General features: G+C 55.5%; 1 protein-coding gene across 3 annotated transcripts in view; it reads right to left on the bottom strand.

Annotated features, from left to right (window-relative positions):
* Nucleotides 1-18,234, bottom strand: part of ACSS1 (acyl-CoA synthetase short chain family member 1) — a 53,838-nt gene that overhangs the window by 32,356 nt on the left and 3,248 nt on the right. For 2 of the 3 annotated variants that reach the window (XM_051834478.3, XM_089307389.1), the window contains exon 2: nt 10,315-10,411. In XM_051834478.3, coding sequence (XP_051690438.1) covers nt 10,315-10,411 — 97 coding nt within the window. Of the gene's footprint in view, nt 1-10,314; nt 10,412-14,853; nt 15,072-18,234 lie in introns of those variants that run through there. The other variant, XM_089307390.1, reaches the window with a different exon arrangement.

Below are 18,234 nucleotides of genomic sequence, written 5' to 3' on the forward strand. Positions count from 1 at the left end.
TCCAGAAGACAAATGGGTGTGTTCATGTCAACACAGCAGACGGCTCTTGTCCAAGACGGCTGGCCTGCTACGAATCCACATCTTGCTGACTCCAGAGTAAAGAGGGGATTCTGGGTTGGGGGTTGGGCGACAACATCATCAACATTCCATGTGGGCACCAATTCCAGTCCCAGCTGTTCCACGTCTGATCCAGCTCCCTGCTAATGCACCTGACCATTGCGGCCATTTGCAGGTTGAACAAGCTGATGGAATATTCTCTCTGTGTGTCTCTCCTAACTCTGCCTTTCAAATAAATAAACATATTTTTTAAAAATATGCAGCATAGAGTGACTCAGGGGTTTGGTCACTGCCTAAGGAGCACCATCATGCCCCAGCAGGTGGCTGGGACCCAGGAAGCTACAGGTCAGGCTCCACAAACCCATCACCAAACAGCACCAGACCAGCCTGCCCAGAGTACATGCTCCCCTAAGATGCCCTTGGCCCTAGGGCTGTGGTGGGGACCAGCGTGCAGCAGGTAACTGCCCACAGGGTACACCTACTCAGCTGGGTTTTCCCTGGGCATTCCTGCTAGCTGAGGGAGCCCAAGGGGCAAATGAGTCAGCAGCAACAGGGATGTCCAGACCCCACCACAGCCCTGTGGGGGCTGCTGAGACCCTCTGGTTGTGAGATGTGGAGCTGAGTGTGCCCATCCCATGGCTTGCTGAGCATTGGGTGCAAACTCCCTTTCCTGCAACCAAATCCTGCCAGACACGTTCCCACAAGGCACACAACTGATGGTTAGGGGTGGGTTTTCTTCTTTTATGTTTTACAGTTTATTTACTCATTTATTTGAAAATCAAAGAGAGAGAAACAGAGAGAAGGAAGGAGAGGGGGGAGAGAGAGAGAGAGAGAATCTTCCATCCACTGGTTCATTCCCTAAATAACCACCAATGACCAGGGCACCCTGTCTGCCAGTGGCCCAGAAAGCTCTCTCCTGACCTCTCAGAGGGAGCTGCACTGGCTTTGTGGCCATGGAAAGTGGAGAAGTAGAGAGCCACTGGCCCATCCTGGTACCACCATTGTCGCCACATACGGGTGGAATTAAGCAGCCATGGCGGGGGGACCAAAGGAAGGTATGGAGGGTGAGGGTATGCCAGTCAGGCAGAAATGTCCTGGGGAACAGCTAGCTCTGTGCTGCCCGCTTATGGAGGGGTTAGTGGAGGTACGGAAGCCTGCCTCCCCCACCCCCAGCACTGGAAATAGGCAGAGTCCCTATTGTCCCTTCACCTCCTCACCTAGCTGGGACCAGACTCCTCGGTACATCCACCAGAGCCAACACGGGGCTCAAATTTTAATTCTGAGTGTTGGGTTCCCAGACTTTTTTTTTAAAGATATATTTATTTTAAAAGCAGAGTTATATCTACAGAGGGGGAGAGACAGAGAGAGAGATCCTCCATCCCCGGATGGTTGCAACAGGAGCCAGGAACTCCATCAGGGTCTCCCCTGTGGGTGCAGGGGCCCAAGCACTTGGGTTATCTTTTGCTGCCTCCCCAAGCACATGAGCAGAGAGCTGGATCAGAAATGCAGCAGCTGGGTCACAAAAAGGCATTCATATGGGAAGCCAGTGTCATAGGCGGCAGCTTAACCCACTGCAGCACAGTGGGTCCTGGACTTGCAAAATCAAGAGCGATCAGGACTAGGAACTATGGCAGGTGGTAGAACTCCCACCCAAGGCACCCGGGGTGAGGGTGGGCACAGTGGAGCCACCATATGATTTCAGGTGGACAGAGGACTGGGCAGGGACACCCATGGCCCATCTAGGGCCTCAGAGCCACTGGGCTTCGGTTTTCATCCCATAACAGGACACGGCATATCACTCATGGTCACACCTGTGCTCTGTCTTCCTACAGCTAGAGGGGGCAAGGAGGGGTGGGGAAGGAAGACGCAGCCTAGGGGGAGGAGACCAGGTGCTGAGCTGGGGACCTAGCACATTTCTGGACAGGTGAGAAGGTTCAACCCACTGGCTTCCGGGCTGGCTGCATTGTCCTATGGGGACGGAACACTGGACAACAGAGCTCAGCCCACAGCAAAGCTGTGCGTCAGGAGCCGGCACTGTGGCACAGCACATTAAGCCCCTGCCTGTGATGCCGGCATCCCATACCAGAGCATGGGTTCGAGTCCCAGCTGTTCTGCTTCTGATCCAGCTCCCAGCTAATGCACCTAGGAAAGCAGAAGATGGTCCAAGTGCTCGGGCCCCTGCAACCCTGGGAGTTCCAGACAGAGAGCCAGGCTCCTGGCTTTGGCCTGGCCTAGCCCCACTGTGGCTCTATGGGGAGTGAACTAGCAGATGGAAGATCTCTCTCTCTTTCTGTTTATGTGTGTGTGTGTACGTATTTGTGAGTGTGTGTGTCTCTATCATTCTGCCTTTCAAATAAATATTTAAAATACAAGCTGGGAGTCAGGCTCACTCAAGGTCTAGAGCCTGCAGAAGCATGAGGAAAAAACAAGCCAAAAGCGGCAAAGCCCCTCCTCACAGTCACAGAAGCATCAGCAAGTGCACATCTCTCCCCCAACTGCATCCCACCCACTTCTCCAAGACTGCGCCCCTCCTCCCCAGGGCAGCCTGTCCACCTCCCTGGGGCTGGCCCTGCAGGCAGAGGGCGTGTACAAGCTTAGATCCAGCTCAGTGGCAGGGGGGTCGGCTTCCACGTGTGCCCCTCCAGTGAAACCTGTGTCCTGCTCTGCCCCCAGAGAATTCTCAGACAGGTCCCCGTCAGCAAGGTGTCCCTGAAGACAGAAACAAAACTCCCAGCATTGAGTCTCAGGCTGTGGTTGGGAGATAAGTGATCCCAAGGGAAAGACAGAGGCACGGAGGTGCTAGCAACAAGAGCTGGCGCTGTGGAATAGTGGGCTAAGCCTCAGCCTGCAGTGCCAGCACCAGTTCAAGACCCGGCTGCTCCTCTTCTGATCCAGCTCCCTGCTAATGGCCTGGGAAAGCAGTGGAGGATGCCCCAATTGCTTGGGCCCCTGCACCCCATGTGGGAGATCTGGAAGAAGCTCCCGGCTCCTGGCTTCAGATCAGCCCAGCTCCAACTGTTGCAGCCATCTGAGGGGTGAACCAGCAGATGGAGGACATTTCTCTCTCTCTCTCTTTTTCTCTCCCTCTATCTCCATAAATTCAACCACTCAAATATATAAAATATATAATTTTAAAAAAACGCTCACCTAGACACAAATTCAAGACACTCCCAACTCCAACTCTGGTGTTAAAATCTTAAGGAACAGCTGACGCTGCTTCTAAACCAGAAGCGGATTCTGGCGATCACTCAGATCTGCCCACGCGCAGGTCTCCGGCCCTACCGGAGCCCCGGATCTCCCAGCCTCCAGCCTCTGAGAAGGTGGCCCCCAGGCAGTGTCCTTTGGCCGGGAGGGCTGTCTCACTCCCTGGCCTCGCTGTCTGGAACCCACGTCCCCAGAGCCCCGCCATCCTAAGGAAAGAGTCTGCTCACTCAGGTGGTTAATTTGGGGGTGAGAAGGGTCAGGCACGTGGGGCAGGGAGGGGCCAGGGGATGGCTGTCAGCTGATGGCCTGTTCTCAGCTGACTGCCTGCTCTCCCCTCCCCAGGCACAAAGTCCTGCACGTACTCTCCACCTCCCCCGACACACACACCCCATGCCCTACCCGCACCAAACCCAAATCCTCCACCCAGCCTCTGCGACCCAGCCAGCAAGTGTGATTCCATTCTGCAGGTGGGAAAACAGAGCCAGAGAGGTGGCGGATTAGCTAATCCTGTGATTCTGGGACACACACGGCTGGCAGACAGAGCGAGCGTGCAAAGAGGCCCTCCCACGTGCACCCAGGTCTGGCTCCCACGCTGGTCGCCCGCCCCCTGGCCTGTGCTCACCGCTCCCTGCCTCTCCTGCCCCTCCTCTGCCTTTCCCCACAAGGCCTCTGGCCAACGGCTGTGGTCTGCACAGCCACTTCCTGCTTCCTCTCTCCCACCCACAGGGGCCCAGCCTTCCTGCCACACTCAGGGCCTGGATAGAAACAAACCCTTTGTCCCCGGCCCACCCCCTTCACAACGTGTGGGTGTGCCATTCCGTCTGCCACAGATAAAGGATCCCCACCCCTGGCTGGGCCCAGTCTTGTCCTCTTCCCTCGTGGGCCTGCACACCAGCCACCGGCTATGTGGATCTTCTGCTACGTTTTTTTCTTTTGGATTAGTTTTATTTATTTGAAAGGCAGAGAGAGAGAGAGATCTTCCATGAGCTGGTCCCTCCCCAGATGGCCACAATGGCCAGCGCTGTGCTAGGCAGAAGCCAGGGGCTTCCTTCAGCTCTCCCACGTGGGTGCAGGGGCCCCCAGCATATGAACCATCTTCCACTGCTTTCCCAGGCACCTTTAGCAGGGAGCCGGATCGGAAGTGGAGGAACCGGGACTCGAACCGGCGTCCATAAGGGTTGCTGGCATTGCAGGCAGTGGCGCTGGCCCCCATATGTGGATTCTCAATAAAACTCCAGGCTCTGCTCACTGCAACAGGAAAGCCACGTCCTTGGCACCCACTGAAGGGGCAGGGCAGGGGGTCCTACTCCTCACTGTGCTCTACCCCCACCCACCAGAAAGGCTCTGCGTGGACAAATGTATGCATCGTCTCTCTGCACTCAACTTGCAGCCCCGCCTACCCTGAACTGCATCCGAGACCCTCTCAGTCCTACTGTGGCTGGTGACGCTGGTGGGGAGCCCCTCCCTGGCCACATCTGACAGATGACGACATGGAAGCCCACCAGTAGCAGGCCCCACGGCCAGCAGGGCCACAGGGCTGGCCAGCAAGCAAGCCCAGCCTCATGACTTCAAACAGTCTCGGCTGGGCAAGTTCAAGTCCTGACCCACTGAGGTGCCCTGGGCCAAGCCTTCCTTGGCAGGTGCTCAGCCTGGCACCACCACCTGCTTGCTGCTATCTCACGGCACGCCCCATGGGCTGAGTTACAGGAAGCCAGCCACAGTGCCTTGGCAGCTCCCTGAGCCTGGGGTCCATCCCTCCTCCCCCCACCACCTGGAAACCTCTGGCCAAGACCCCAGGCTCAGGCAGCGAGGGTGCACACCAGGTGGCCGCCCTGGGCCCCCAGGCACCTACCCAAGACCCACACCTGAAAGATAGGCGTCTGTTTCTCCACATGCCCACAGCAAGGGTCTCTGCACTGTGCCTACTTGAACAAGACGTCAAAGACAATCTTACAGCGTGGGAGCGGTTGTTATCTAGACATGCAGCCCTGGAAGCAGCCTGATTAGCTATGCCCCGCCCCGCGGCCCCCAGGAGCCGCAGTCCTGTGCTAGGATGCCGGCCTGCTGGGTCCCTGTGGAAGAGCAATGACCTCAGGTGGTTCTGGGCAGAGGGAGGCTGGGAAAGGGCCAGCCTTGGCCTCAGGCCACAGATGGCCTCTTCCTGGGAGGCAGGCACAGACCATCCCAGGCTGAGCCTCTGCCTCCCAGCAGGAAGTGAGCAGCCTGCTCCTACAGGAGGAAGCTCCGCGAGAGCACACGCAGCCCTTGCCAGCACGAGGCCCCCCGCACCGCCCAGGATGCCCCCGCCTCCTGGAGCTGTCTGGCCAGCGTGCAGGGGCCTGGCTCTGGCTGCTACCACTCCCACCTCAGAGTTTGCAGCCACAAAGAAAAGAAGCTGTGATGTGGGCGGGGTGGGAGTCAGGCAAAGACATGGCAGCTTCCCCAGGTGCCTAACGCAGGGGCTGCCCAGCTTCGCCCTCTACACCCCACGGAAAGACCAGTGCCCAAGTGGAGTGTAGACGGCAGGATTCAGAACAGAAGACACCCAAGGGCAGCAGCAGGAGCACCCGCCTGCAGGCGGTGGCTCAGTAAGTCTGGGGTGACAGCCCCCACCGAGCAGGAAATGGAGCTCACCTGCGTGGAGCACTTCCAAGTGTGTGTGTGTGTGTGTGTGTGTGTGTGTGTGTCTGTCTGTCTGTCTGCACACCCATTCCCCAAGCAGAGGCTACACCTGGGAACACCACACAGGTGTTATTAAGGACTGGGACCTCCCCTTTTCGGTGAGGAGCTATTGGTTCCTGATCTAAGAGGCTTTGCAGTGATCCTTCAGAAAGGTACCCGACCCAAGAACGGCGAGGCGGTGAGCGAACCACACCCCAGGCAGAGGACGCTGACCCGGCCCATTGGGAAAGGCTTCATCCCCAGAGCCCATGCGGGCACGTAGGGGCGTGGCACTGAACCTGCTGACACACACACACCAGGCCTTTTGTCCTTGGACAAATCATTGCAGCTGATCCTCAGCCTCCTGAGCGGTAAGACATGATTGTAAAGAATCCCCAGTCCGTGGGAAACATCAGACCAATGCTTGCTTCTGAGAGTCAGGGGCTCTCCAGAACAATGACCATTCTTTTCTTTTTTTTTTTTTTTTTCTAAGATATATTTATTTATTTGAAAGACTTAGAGAGACAGAGGTCTCTCATCTGTTGGTTCACTCCACAGGTGGCTGCAATGGCTAGGCCTGGCTGGGACAGGCTGAAGCCAGAAGCCAGGAGTTTCTTCCAGGTCTCCCATGCGGGAGCAGGGACCCAAGGACTTGGGCCATCTTCCACTGTTTTCCCAGGTCATTAGCAGAGAGCTGGATTTGAAATAGAGCAGCAGGGACTCAAACCGATATCCATATAGGATGTTGGCACCACAGGTAGAAGCTTAGCACACTATGCCACTGCACTGGCCCCTCAATCATTACTCTTGATATGGACTTGGGTTACATAGGTGCATGAATGCCTTGGCCAAAACCCAGTAAATACACTCCTGTGCATCTCAATGTAGGTAAATTTCACATGAAAAATGAACAAACAGGGGCCGGTGTTGTGGTGCAGCAGGTCAAGTCACCACCTGCTATGCCAAAATCCCATATGGGTGCAGGCTCAGATCTCAGCTGCTCCACTTCTGATCCAGCTCCCTGTTAATGCACCTGGAAAAGCAGTGGAGGATGTCCCAAGGGCTTGGGCCCCTGCACCCGCATGGGAGACCTGGTAGAGGTTCCTGGCTCCTGGCTTCAGTCTGGCCCAGCCCCAGTTGTTGCTGCCATTTGAGGAGTGAACCAGTGTATGGAAGACCTCTCTCTCTATCTCTCTCTCTGTAACTGTGCCTTTCAAATAAATAAAAATAAATATTTTTAAAAAGTGAACAAATATATGTCTGGTGGTCTCCAGTCCATCAGGGGCATAACGCAGTGCTTAGGGGGAAGCTGTTGGTGTGTGCAACTTACTTTGCATAGCAGCAAAAATAATACGGACAAAGGGGCAGAGACGAATCACATGTGAGAGAACACACACTAAAATCTAGGTAGTTATGGGGCCAGTGCTGTGGCGTAGCAGGTAAAGCTGCCACCTGTAGTGCTGGCATCCCTTATGGGCACCAGTTCATGTTCCAGCTGTTCCACTTCCAATCCAGCTCTCTGTTGTGGCCTGGGAAAGCAGTACAAGATGGCCCAAGTCCTTGAGCCCCTGCACCCGCACGGGAGACCTGGAAGAAGCTCCTGGTTCCTGGCTTCAGATGGGCCCAGTTCTGGCCGTTGCGGTCATTTGGGGAATGAACCAGCGGCTGGATGATCTCTCTCTCTCTCTCTCTCTCTCTCTCTCTGCCTCTGCTTCTGCCTCTCTGTAACTCTGCCTTTCAAAAAAATAAATATGTTTTTAAAAAAAATCTAGGTGGTAGCTCCACGATCGATGCACCAATTCAAATTTTTCATAACACAAGACGTTGGAAACAGCAGTTAACATCATTCCTAGCTAATCAAACTGCAGCCCTTACATAAAATAACTCCGTTACAGGGCTCCAGACAGTACTAAAGCTCGGCTCCGTGCTCGGTAAGGAGCAGCTGCTGTCATAACCCTCATGGTTTTCACTTCACAGTGTTCTCCCCTCCCAGGGCTTCTCTTACCTCCTTGTGCCAATGCCGCAGAGCCACTTCGGTCGTCATCACCTCTCCCATTTCACAGATGGGAAAACCACGCCCTGGTGGATGACGCGGCTTCACGAGGTCAGCAGCCAGCAGAGCGTGGCCCAGACCCAGACAGCGCCGCACTCAGCTGACCTCGTGCCGGGTGCAGACCAGGAGAAACACACCTTACCGGGCCACCTGCTGCTCCCGAGGTCGCCACAGGGACGGGTCAGGAGCGTCTTTCTCCAGGTCACTCGAGACTCACCCGGGGCCTTGCTAACCACACAGACGTGTGTCCTCCTGGGGCCTTGCATCCCAGCCACTGGGAGCTGAGTGACAGTCCTCAGGGGTTCCTCCTGCACCCATGAACTTGACCCTTGATGGATGAGGCCCATGCGTGCCCTGGGCACGGTGGTGGCCAATGCACAAGGCATCAGTGGTCTCAACTGGCACCAACATGGAGGGAACAGCTCCCGTCCCAAACCTCAAGGGACCAGGTGAAAAATTAACCGTGAGTCCTTCACATACTACCCGCAATGACACCTCCTTCTCACTCAAGCAGTATAAACAGCAACAGGCATCGGCTGCTACGCCTGGCAAAGTTCTGCTCATTGGTAGATGAGACAGAATAATAAATACTCTGCCTGCGCTCATAAATCTCTCTCAGGCCCGGGGCTGCTTGGGTGCAAAGGAACTTGGAGTTGCTGGTAGCATTAACTCGCTGGCTGCAGTCCTGAACATTCCTGCCTAGTTTACATTTAACCACCCTTCTTAGCAGGCTGCCCAAGGCAGCTCAAGACACAGCCCTCGTGCCCATGGGCAGCCGCCAGCCAAGGGGCCCATTGACAGGGAGCAGGGCCCAGGCACACGCGAGATAGAGACGGAAGAAGGAAACCAGCCCTCCCTCCACAGAGCTCCAAACCCTCTGCCTCCCACCCCCAACCCCGCACATATGGTTTCCATCTGCTAAAGGATGCCTCCCAAGGCATCTCGAGTGCCTGTGAGAGGAGGTTTGATCCCAGACACGTGGAGCTGGGCCAGTGGCCGGACTGGTGTGTTTATGCAAGCAGCAGAATTTTCCCAGCATCCATTGCACCCAGGGCCAGCTGGGGTCTGCAACCAGGGACCCGAGGCAAGAGCCACACAGGCCCTGAGTTCAAGCCATCAGGTGTGCAAAATGGGACAGGACCCATGCTGGGGCTGCAGGCAGGGCTGGGAGTGCAGCCCAGGAACAGAGCTAACCCTGCTGCATCCAAAAGTGAGCCTGGTGCAGGCACTCGGCAAAAAGATGGTGAAGATGCTGCCTGGACGCCCATGCCCCACCTGCAGTCCCTGAGTTCAAGTCCTGGCTCTGCTCCCAATTCCAGCTCCCTGCCAAACCCTGGGACGCAGCAGGTGACGGCCCGAGCCCTTGGGTCCTTGCCACCTATGTGGGAGAACCTGGCTTTGGCCTTGTCCAAGCGAGCCTGGCTATTATGGGCATTTGGGGGAGTGAACCAACAGATGGAAAAATCTGTGTCTTTCTCTCTGCCTTTCAAACATATTAAATAAATAAATAAAATGCCTTAAAGTTGTAAAAACATTTTAATCCTTTTGCTTTAGATTTATTTATTGAAAGGGAGAGTAACGGGGTGGGAGTAGTGTGGTCTCCCCCCTTCTCTCTCTCTCTGTCTTTCTCTCTTTCTCTCTCACTCGCCCTTCCTTCTTTTGCCATGGCATGACACAGCACGAATGTCCGTACCTTGATGCTGCATTTCCCAGCCTCCCGGACCATAAGAAGTAAACCTCTTCTCTAAGTTACTCAGCCTGTGGTATTCTGTTACTGCAACACAAAACAGACTTGTGGAGAGGTGTATAGACACCCAATTTAGTGCATGATGGGCCCGCAGCCTCGCAGTGCAGCTAAGCTGAGGCTTCAACCTGACCAGAAGCTCCCCGTGGCATGCCCACCACCTAGAAGGCACCCGGCCTGAGCAAAGACTGTTGCAGGAAGCAAAGAACGAAAGAACGAAACAGCCTCTGGATCTGCTAAGGGTACCGGGAGCAAGGAGCTGAACAGATTACAGTATGTGTTGTTCTCGGCGTAGATTCCTGTTTGCTTTCCTGAATGAGAGTGCATGTCCAGAACTGGAATGAGCCGCCTGATACCCGGGCAACCCTGGCCCCCGGAGCCTGAGCAAGCTCCCAAGACAAGGCCAAGGTCTCCTCTGTGCCTTTGCACATTCTCAGCATTTGTCTCAGAAGATCCCGTTCAAGAGTCAAGGCCAGCCCTACCCCTAGCACCCTCCCGGGCCAAGCTACAACTTCTGACCATTCTCCCCGACCAACCCACAGGAAGGCCTGGGCGCAGGCGGCCCTGCTGAGACCCACCAGGGGACACACCGTACCTGTAGGTGATCCTCACTTCCGTTCCTGGCTCATCGCGCTCCCAGATCAACGCAACACTTTCAGGGGCCTTCTGCACGTGCTGATCCAAGCAGTTCACTGCAAAACACGGAGTTTTTCAGCCATTACCCTCACACTGCCTTCGCAAGGGAGAAGGAGGAAGGGAGTGTAGTTAGTTGTGGCTCCTGGCATGGAGAGGGTGGTGCTGAGAGCTGGGAGCAGGGAGACCAACGTGATCTCCGAGCTGCAAGTTGCGTTCCAGAAGATTCCGAAGCCTTGTTTCACACCAGGAGTCCCTACCCTGGCACAAGTTGGCATCACCAGGCCACCCGTGGAGGCCCTCCCCACAGGACCCACCAGCACCCCATAAAGCAGCCTCTGCTCCAGAAACAACTTATCAAGGGGGGGGGGGGGAATGCCGCCCTTGTTTTCCAGAAGGTTCTATCCCCTCCCCCTCTATTACCTAAGCTCGGATCCCATGATTTGCCTGTAAAAACCGTCCTGCCGGTTTACCATCACTGAGGATTAGTGGCTCCAGTTCTTTTGCCAACATCCTGTTCATGAGCCATTTGATCTCCCAGGTGCGCTGAGCCTGCTGGTTAACACGGAGCCCTGCAGCCAGGGTCTCACCCACTGCCCCATCAGTGGGCCCCAGGCACGGGTGAAGTGAGCACCCATAAAAACCTCTTTTCTATTTATTTATTTATTTATTTTTGAGAGGCAGTGAGACAGAACTCCCAGCTGGTTTACACACAGCTGGTCCCAAACAAATGCCAACAATGGCTGGGGCAGGGCGGGGCGGGGCAGAAGGCGGGAACCAGGAATTCAACCGAGGTCTCCCACGTGGGTGTCAGGAAGTTAACCACCTGAGTCATCCTGACGTGCTCTCTCCCAGGGGGATCTTGGCAGAAAGCTGCTGTCAGAAGCTAGAGCAGGACTCGAACCCAGGCAGTCTGCGAAGGGGCTGTACTTGTCTTAACCACGAGGCTGCACTGTAGCTCCCGGAACAGCTTTCGGAGGCAGTGGCCACCTGCCCACCTGGTCTCTCAGGGTCGCTTAGTGTCCCTGTCTGTAAATTACACCTCAACAAGAGGGGGCCGGCGCTGTGGCATAGCGGGGCGAAGCCGCCACCTGCAGTGCCAGCATCCCATATGGGCACACCTCCATCTGCTGGTTCACTTACAACAGACAGGGCTGGACCAGACAGAGGCCAGGAGCCCAGAGCTGTCCTCTGGGTCTTTCCTGTGAGTGGCAGGGGCCCCAGGCACTGGAGCCGTCATCATCTGCTGCCTCCTAGGATGAATTAGCCGGAAGCTGGATCTGAGGTGGAGGTGCCGGGGCTGGAACCGGCACTCTGACATGGCACGTGGGAGTCCCAAGGAGGACAGGGGCTAAACCCGCCGCACCACAAGGCCTGGCTCCTGGGCACGACTTGCAATCACAGCTCCAGGCCGAGGGCCAACGGAAAGGCAGATCTACTCAGCCGGGAGTGTGGGTGCAGGTAACAGACATTAAGAAGAAAACTCGGGGCCAGCGCCATGGTGCAGTAAGTTAATCCTCCGCCTGCGGCGCCAGCATCCCATATGGGCACCAGTTCTACTCCCGGCTGCTCCACTTCCCATCCAGCTCTCTGCTATGGCCTGGGAAAGCAGTAGAAGACGGCCCAAGTCCTTGGGTCCCTGCACCCATGTGGGAGACCGGGAAGAAGGACATGGCTCCTGGCTTCGGATCAGCGCAGCTCCGGCCATTGCAGCCTTTTGGGGAGTGAACCTTTCTCTCTCTCTCCCTCTCACTGTCTGTAACTCTGCCTTTCAAATAAATAAATAAAATATTTAAAAAAAAAAAAAAAAGAAGAAGAAAACTCTCGTGAGTGGTGCAACTCATTAGGTAGACTGCGGCAGGCCTGATAATCCTGTCCAGACAGCACAGACGAGCTGAATCCACCCACAGAAAGTCAAGCAGGGAAGCTAACGGCAACCCAAGCCTAAAACAATAGCAACGGCGATGGCTGCTAATAGACAGAACTCCCCACCCTGCTGTGGGCCAGAAGCAGAGACCAAGGATCGCCCCTTACAGATGAGGTTAAGGAGCCTGCCTAAGGTCACACAGACAGATCAGCCCAAGTCCATCCAGCCACCCTACCCTCCGTTGTCGCCCCTAACTATCCAAACAGGCAGTAAAGAGCTGTTCTGAGCACCAGGTCGGGGAGAAGGGTGAGCCCTGCCTGCAGTGCAGGGGTGGGGGTGGGAGGAAGAGGTTCAAGCAGGACTTGGCCTTGCAGGCAGTTGACACCTGCAACAATGGAGAAGAATGACCAGGCAAGAAGCAGGCGGGAAGTCACCGAGACTGTCAGGGGAGGGGGGCCGTGGAAGCCAGTGAGCAAGCTGGGGAAATCTTTGCCACCTGGGCCCACAGGCTGTTTCTCTGATGGGGTGTGTGTGCATTCTCAAACCAATCACGTTTTCACACCCAAACCGCAGGTTTATGGCTTCTGAATATTCATGGGCCAGGCCGCCCCTCAGCAGGAGGTCCTGTCCCCAGCTGCCTGGCCTTGCAGGAGCCTCTGGCCAGGTCACTTGGAGCCTGAGAAGGCCCAGCTGAGGCAGAGTGGTGGGGTTGGAGGTGGGGGTGGACACTGCAGAGACTCAGAGGAGAGCCAGCCGTGAGAAGGAGGCCCCAGCAGGTGCAGGGCGCAGCCCACATGGGACACAAGCCTCCTTCAGCTGCTGGGTGCTCCAGCCATCACCTGGGGCAGGGGACAAATGCCCCAGCCAGATCTTCTGAGAAGACCCCAAGAGATGCACCTGGGAAGCTCCCCCCCGACACAGTTCCAAACAGCCTCGGATGGTCCACACAGTCCCGTGAGCAGCCCCAGCCAGAGGGCAGCAGCAGGAAGCATTCTAACCATGCCTGATGCTACCTCTCACTGCGCTACCTCTCACCTGCAGCCGGGGCACTGGGACAGTCCTCTCCCAGGGACACTGCTTGCCTGACTGAGACCTCACAGCCTCAGAGCCCATGGGGCATCCTGCAAGCAACACACCAAGCATCAAGGCACCACTGGAGACAGCACCAGGGTGCAGCTCAGTCTCTTCTGAGGGCTGACAAGACAGCTGCAGCCAGGCAGATCCCTGATCCCAGCAGCTCAACCCCACGCTTCCCTGTGTCTCAGCCTGAGATGAGTTCACTGCTGGCTGCCTGCCTGCAACCAGGGGTCGAGTCTCTCGCTCACGTCTGCGCACGAGCAGCCTAACCCAGGGCGCTCAGCCTCAGTGCCCTCGCTCAGTCGGGCAGCATACAGGAGCTTTTGCTGTCCAACAGAATCCCACTGACGATGCTGCCAGTCTCCCAGGACCCCAGCTGGTAGACACAATCTGCACTTCACGTGCACTCCAGGCTCCAGAGAGCTGTCTCTCTCCTTTCAGGATAGGAGCAATCAAACGCATCCGTCAGCTCTGGGAGACCCCCCCCCCCGCAAGCCACATCCTCACAGCCGAAAACCCCTCGTTCCAGAGTTAGCCCCGGTGGACCACAGCCGATACACTGGTTATGCAGTCTAAACATGAGTTTCCCAGTCCATGGGATGGGTACAGCAACCCTTGGCTCTGGGTGTGACTACAGGAATGAGGTGCCATTGGAACATTTCCTGTTTCAAGGTCAGACGGAGGCACAGGTTCCCAGGAGAAACACACACACACACAAGACAATTACATCTTTGTTCACAGCCACCGCGGGCATCGCTCAGAACACACCAGCACCCAGAGAAAGGCCAGCGTGGGCCCAGGGGCATGGGGACCCTACTATGTCACAGGCACATCGACCCTAGGGGCCATTATTTATGGTTGCTTCAACTGATGGGCGGAGAAGATGGGGAGGCAGCCAAGGAGGAAAGGGAGGAAGGAAGGGAATTCGTACATTTCTACGCTGGGAAAAAAAAAAAAAAAAAAAAAAAAAAAAAAAACCTCATCCCCAAGAACTGGGATGTGGGACAAGAAACTTCCATTTCCGAGTACTTCCAAGAAGAGCTGGGCTAGGACCTCATGCAGCCTCAGCGTAACTCAACCCCCGTGTCCTATTTCAAGCCTCTTCCAAAGTTCCCAGCACACAACGCGCTCTCTCTCCCCCACACCATTCACCACTGCTCGCTCTGACCAGAGGGGGCCCGGGCTGGAACCCCGCAGTGGGGCTAACCTCTCTCCCAGCCCGGAGCTCCCTCCCATAGTCAGCCAGCTCCTCACTCCGGGATGGGGGGGAGTGGAGCGAGAACCACGTCACAGCTGCCCCCAGCCCCAGCTGCAGAACTCTGGAGCGAGTTAAGCTGTGTGTGGATTCACTCCTTGGCCTATGGTGATAGCCAAAAATGACGGCATGCCATAGCTTAGGGGATCTAACCGGCTGGAAATCAAAACGGAGTCGGCCACACTAACAGCTCAGCCTCGCCATGCCGTTCATCTGACCTTCGCAAACACCAACATCACAGAGACTACGGCCAAATTTCCAAAACAGGCCCTTTGGAATCACCGCGACACGGCGCCTTCTACCTTAATCCGTGCACCAAGAGGAGCCTGGTGTTAACCAAGCAGCTGTTCTCCCCCGGGGTTGGTGTCCCTTGCCCTCCGGATGAGGAAAGCAGCCGTGAGACGCCCCATCTGCTTTTGACTCTGCTGATCCTGCTTCTTTCAGTCTTCCCTCTGCTCAGCCCCACCGGAACACTTACTCTGCTAGGGAGTGCACTGCCGCCCGATTCTAAACCTGCAAGTGAGCCGCACGGACTGCTGAGCCAAATCGGGGTCATTCTGTCCCGGACAACCAGCTGCCCATCCAGCACCTTCTCAGCATAGCATGGGGCATTGTCTGAACCTGAGCTGGGGCCTTTATTTCCACATCTGTTCAATGGGCCCAGCAGCTACTTCAGGCAGGTGTTGTGAGCGTGAGTGGAGGCCCAAGAGAGCAGAGAGCTGCCCCAGGCTCTGCACCCCATCACACTTGCTGCAGCTGACACCCGTGGCTTGGTCAGGAAAATTCAAGGCTTTCTAGAACGTCAACACATCCATTATGGAGATGACACAGACTGGGAGTTAGCCTTGCAGCAACTACTCTAGTTAAAATACTTGCATGGGGCCGGCACTGTGGTGCAGCGGGTCAACTCCCTGGCCTGAGGCGCCGGCATCCCATATGGCTGCCGGTTCTAGTCCTGGCTGCTCCTCTTCCCATCTAGCTCTCTGCTATGGCCTAGGACAGCAGTGGAAGATGGCCCAAGTCCTTGGGCCCTTGCACCCACAGATCGGCCCAGCTCCGGCCGTTGCAGCCATCTGGGGAGTGAACCAGTGGATGGAAGACACCTCTCACTGTCTCTACCTCTCTCTGTAACTCTGCCTTTCAAATAAATAAAATAAATCTTAAAAAAAAAAAATACTTGCATCCCCTACAAAGTACCTGGGTTTGATGCCCAGCTCCAGCTCATGCTAATGCAGAACCTGGCTCTGGGAGGCAGCAGGGATGGCTCAAGTAATTGGGTTCCTGCCACTCACATGGAAACCTGGATTGAGCTCCCAGCTCCCAGTCTCAGCCTGGCCCAGCCCTGGCTACTGTGGACGTTTCAGTAGTGAACCAGAAGATAAGAACTCTCTTCCTGGGGGGCTGCATTGCGGCACAGTGGGTAAAGCAGTGGCTTGCAGCACCAGCATCCCATATGGTTGTTGGTTCGAGTCCCAGCTGCCCACTCTCCATCCAGCTCCCTGCTAATGTGCCTGGGAAAGCAGCAAAAGATGACCCAAGTGCTTGGGCCCCTGCACACATGTGGGAGACCCTGAAGCAGCCCCTAGCTCCTGGCTTTGGTCTGGCCCAGGCCTAGCCATTGCAGCCACTGGAGAGTGGACCAGTGAATGCAAGATCTCTCTTTCTCTCTCTCCTTTGTAACTCTGCCTTTCAAATAAACATCTTTAAAAAACTAAAAAAGGAATTCTCTTTCTGCATCTCTGTCTCTCAAATAAATATCTAAGTATTTTTAAAAAGCTTTTTAAAGGTGTCACACATAACAAAGGAATTTTCCAGAATTCTGAGTGGTTCTTTCGCCATATCTCCCACACAACACATGGCCACACGGATTTACTTGAATTCAGCAGACAGAAATTCACGTTTCACCAGAAGGAACGAGGGAGTTAATATTCACAGAAAGATTCACAATGAGTTCTCTTTAAATAGCAAAGCTCCTGGCACATGTTAAGAATACTGCATCAGTCGCAGGAGCTGTACTTGCCAACTTTCCAGAACCTGCGCTATTTAAAGTAAGTCATGCTTCTGACGACTGGGAAGAATTCAGGCTCTTCTGCAGGGCCTCCCTCCTAAGACTGGAGTTGCATTTTCACTTAGACTTCCTTAAATAAAAACCTCGGAGGGGCAGGCGTGTGACCTGTAGGTTAGGCACCTGCGACCCGCACTGGAGAACCTGGGTCCCACGCCTCGCTCTGTTCCTGACTGCAGCTTCCTGATGACACAGACCCCGAAAGGCAGCAGCGACAGCTCAAGGCACTGGGCTCCTGCCACCCATGTGGGAGACCTGGATTGGGTTCTCAGCTCCTGTTGTCCGCCCAGGCCAGCCCCAGCTGTTGTGGGCATTTGGTGAGTGAGCCAGCAGATGAGAGATTCTCCCTCTCCCCCCCCCCCCCCCCCCGCCTCTCAAATAAAAAACCCTAGGTTAGTTTAATCACAGACAAATGGAACGCAGGGAGCAGCACCTTGCCTTCTGAATTACTGGAGGCAGGTCACAGACAGGAGAGCAACAGTTAAAATGATTTCGATTTCTGAGAGTCTCATTCTAGAAAGCACCAAAGAAATTTCTCGGTGCTTAGCGCTTAGTTAAAAATAGTTCACACTCTGGAGTTGAGAACACACATACTTAAAAAAAAAAAAAACCAGACTCGAAATGTAGGGTTTAGAAAACAGCATGGTTGTGTTTTGTGAAAGCAACGACACATGTCGTGAGCCTCCAGGTCTGCATCTGTGGCTTCCTGACCTGTATCTGTGAGGCATCGGGGCAAAGACATCTCTGGAGCCCCACAAAGACAGCCAGGGTGGGCAAGAGTCACTTTTCCTACTTGGCTTGATTGCTTCTGCAAAGCAGTTTTACATAAACCCTGTGGGGGTGGGGCCTGCCTAATCCCACCTGGCTCTGGACGCCTGGTGGAAGTCACAAGGTGGAATCCTGGGATGCTTTGAGAGCCATGTCAGATACCTGCCCGGCACCTGCTGCAGGCAGATCAGACTCAGACCCAGGCAGTCCCATTCAGGTGAGACACAGCACCGATGAAGGCCACGCTCAAGGTCACAGCCACCCCAAATACTCCATTAATAATTAACACTGGCCAGTGATTGGGGCATAATGAGCTACGGAGAGCCTTATCTCACTTAATGCTAACAGCCTCCACTGGGTGTGCGACAGGTATACTCTGGTAACCTTTCCCAGGTCACACAGGTCAGAGGCAGCCGAAAATTCTCTGCCTGGGTCTCTTGGTCCGCTGGTCGCTGGGCATTCCCTGGGCCCAGCTGCCCCCCCACCGCGGGAAGCCCTGTCGGGGCACTCTGGGCTGCAGTTTCAGCCGAGCCCAGCCCGGGAGTTGAGTCATCCCCAACCCAAGCCCCAGACTTGGGAGCAAGAAGCAGGCGATGACTTCAGCCCCAAACCTCAGGGAGCAGCAGCCAGCCAGCCCCGTCGGGCCCTGTCCAAAGTCCTGACCCGCAGAATCCACGAGAGCAACAGAGCGGTGGCTGTGCCCTGCCACCAGGCATAAAGGGCTCCGGTGCGCAACAGTAATTAGGACAGAATTTGGTCACCGACACTGTGTTTCACAGATGCAGAAGCACTGCAAAGAACAGTAAAGAGAAAGCGAGGATTCAAACCCAGGTGGGAAGGCACAGACGCT

The sequence above is a fragment of the Oryctolagus cuniculus genome, chromosome 11 (assembly GCF_051225735.1).
Source record: "Oryctolagus cuniculus isolate XC-2025 breed Fujian yellow rabbit chromosome 11, ASM5122573v1, whole genome shotgun sequence".
Taxonomy (NCBI): Eukaryota; Metazoa; Chordata; class Mammalia; order Lagomorpha; family Leporidae; genus Oryctolagus; species Oryctolagus cuniculus.